General features: G+C 52.7%; 1 protein-coding gene across 1 annotated transcript in view; it reads left to right on the top strand.

The window, feature by feature from the left end:
* Iqcf3 (IQ motif containing F3) overlaps positions 1–1,276 on the top strand; it is a 34,386-nt gene extending 33,110 nt beyond the window's left edge. The window contains 1 exon segment of the mRNA XM_029554301.1: positions 878–1,276. Within this exon segment, the coding sequence (XP_029410161.1) occupies positions 878–1,276 (399 nt within the window).

Consider the following 1,276-nt stretch of genomic DNA (forward strand, 5'->3'; position numbering starts at 1 on the left):
ACCTATCAACTGAGGCTTTTGCTACTGCCTCCACACTATAAATCTTCTAGTTTTTCCCCTAATAAACGGAGCTGTATCACTGAATTTGGCTGAGCTGTGTTCACTGTGTCTGGAGCTGTGTGTCATTGCACCTGGGACCAGCCTGTGATCAGTCTTCCCGGAAGAGCTGCCTTCCGTCAACACTCACTCGCCACTTCTGGGTTCGCCATTCCTGCTCTCCCCGCCCTTGTGGGTCGGTGGCCAACAACCCACGAGCAGAGGAAAGCCTCCCACAGCTAGCCCAATTTGGCTGAGCTGTGTTCACTGTGTCTGGAGCTGTGTGTCATTGCACCTGGGACCAGCCTGTGATCAGTCTTCCCGGAAGAGCTGCCTTCCGTCAACACTCACTCGCCACTTCTGGGTTCGCCATTCCTGCTCTCCCCGCCCTTGTGGGTCGGTGGCCAACAACCCACGAGCAGAGGAAAGCCTCCCACAGCTAGCCCAAGCCTCCCGCAGCTTGGCACAGAGCCCGCCTGCAGCTTGGCGCAGAGCCCGCCTGCACCCGCCGCAGCCGCAGAGAGAGAGAGAGACCCGCCGCCTGGCAGCGAGGATCCTCTGGTCCTTCACACTCACAAAACATCTTCAGGATCAAAAAGTCTTTCCCTTGGTCTCCTGTGAGCGTCACAGGACAAGGGTAGTGCACTTTACAGAGGAGGACACTGTGGCTCAGAAGGTGAATAGATGTACCAGTAGCTATAGGTAAGACAGAGGTGGAGGCAGAGCTCTTCTCATCTCTCCTGTGTCCTCAGAAGCACCAAGAAAGGGGATGGTTGTTGAGAGAACCACCTATGTTGAAAGGCAAGAAATTTACTGAGCGTCCTGTTCTTTGCTTGGTTAGTTGTATCTTGCCAAACTACAATGCATAAAAAGGATCCAAGCAGCTAGGAAGATCCAGGTCTTCTGGCAAGGATTCCTGGTATGATGAACTCTGCTTACCGCTGCCCTCCATGCCTGGGTAATTCAGTGTTGGTGGAGAGTCATCCTGCACAGACAGATGCAGAGACGACGGCTTGCCATGCTGAGGATATATGCAATGGAAGAAGAGGCAGCAGTCAGGCTCCAGTCCTGGGTTTGCATGTGGCAATGCCACCAATGTTTCTGTCAGATGTGCAATACACTCTGTGTGGTCCAGCCTCTCAATAACAGCTTCACTTTTGGGAATGATGACATTTTGCAGGTTCAGTGTGATGTCATTTCTAAGCAGCCAGAGTTCCACATTGAAATCCTATCAATCTGA

The sequence above is a fragment of the Nannospalax galili genome, unplaced genomic scaffold (assembly GCF_000622305.1).
Source record: "Nannospalax galili isolate Female #2095 unplaced genomic scaffold, S.galili_v1.0 scaffold851, whole genome shotgun sequence".
Lineage (NCBI taxonomy): Eukaryota > Metazoa > Chordata > Mammalia > Rodentia > Spalacidae > Nannospalax > Nannospalax galili.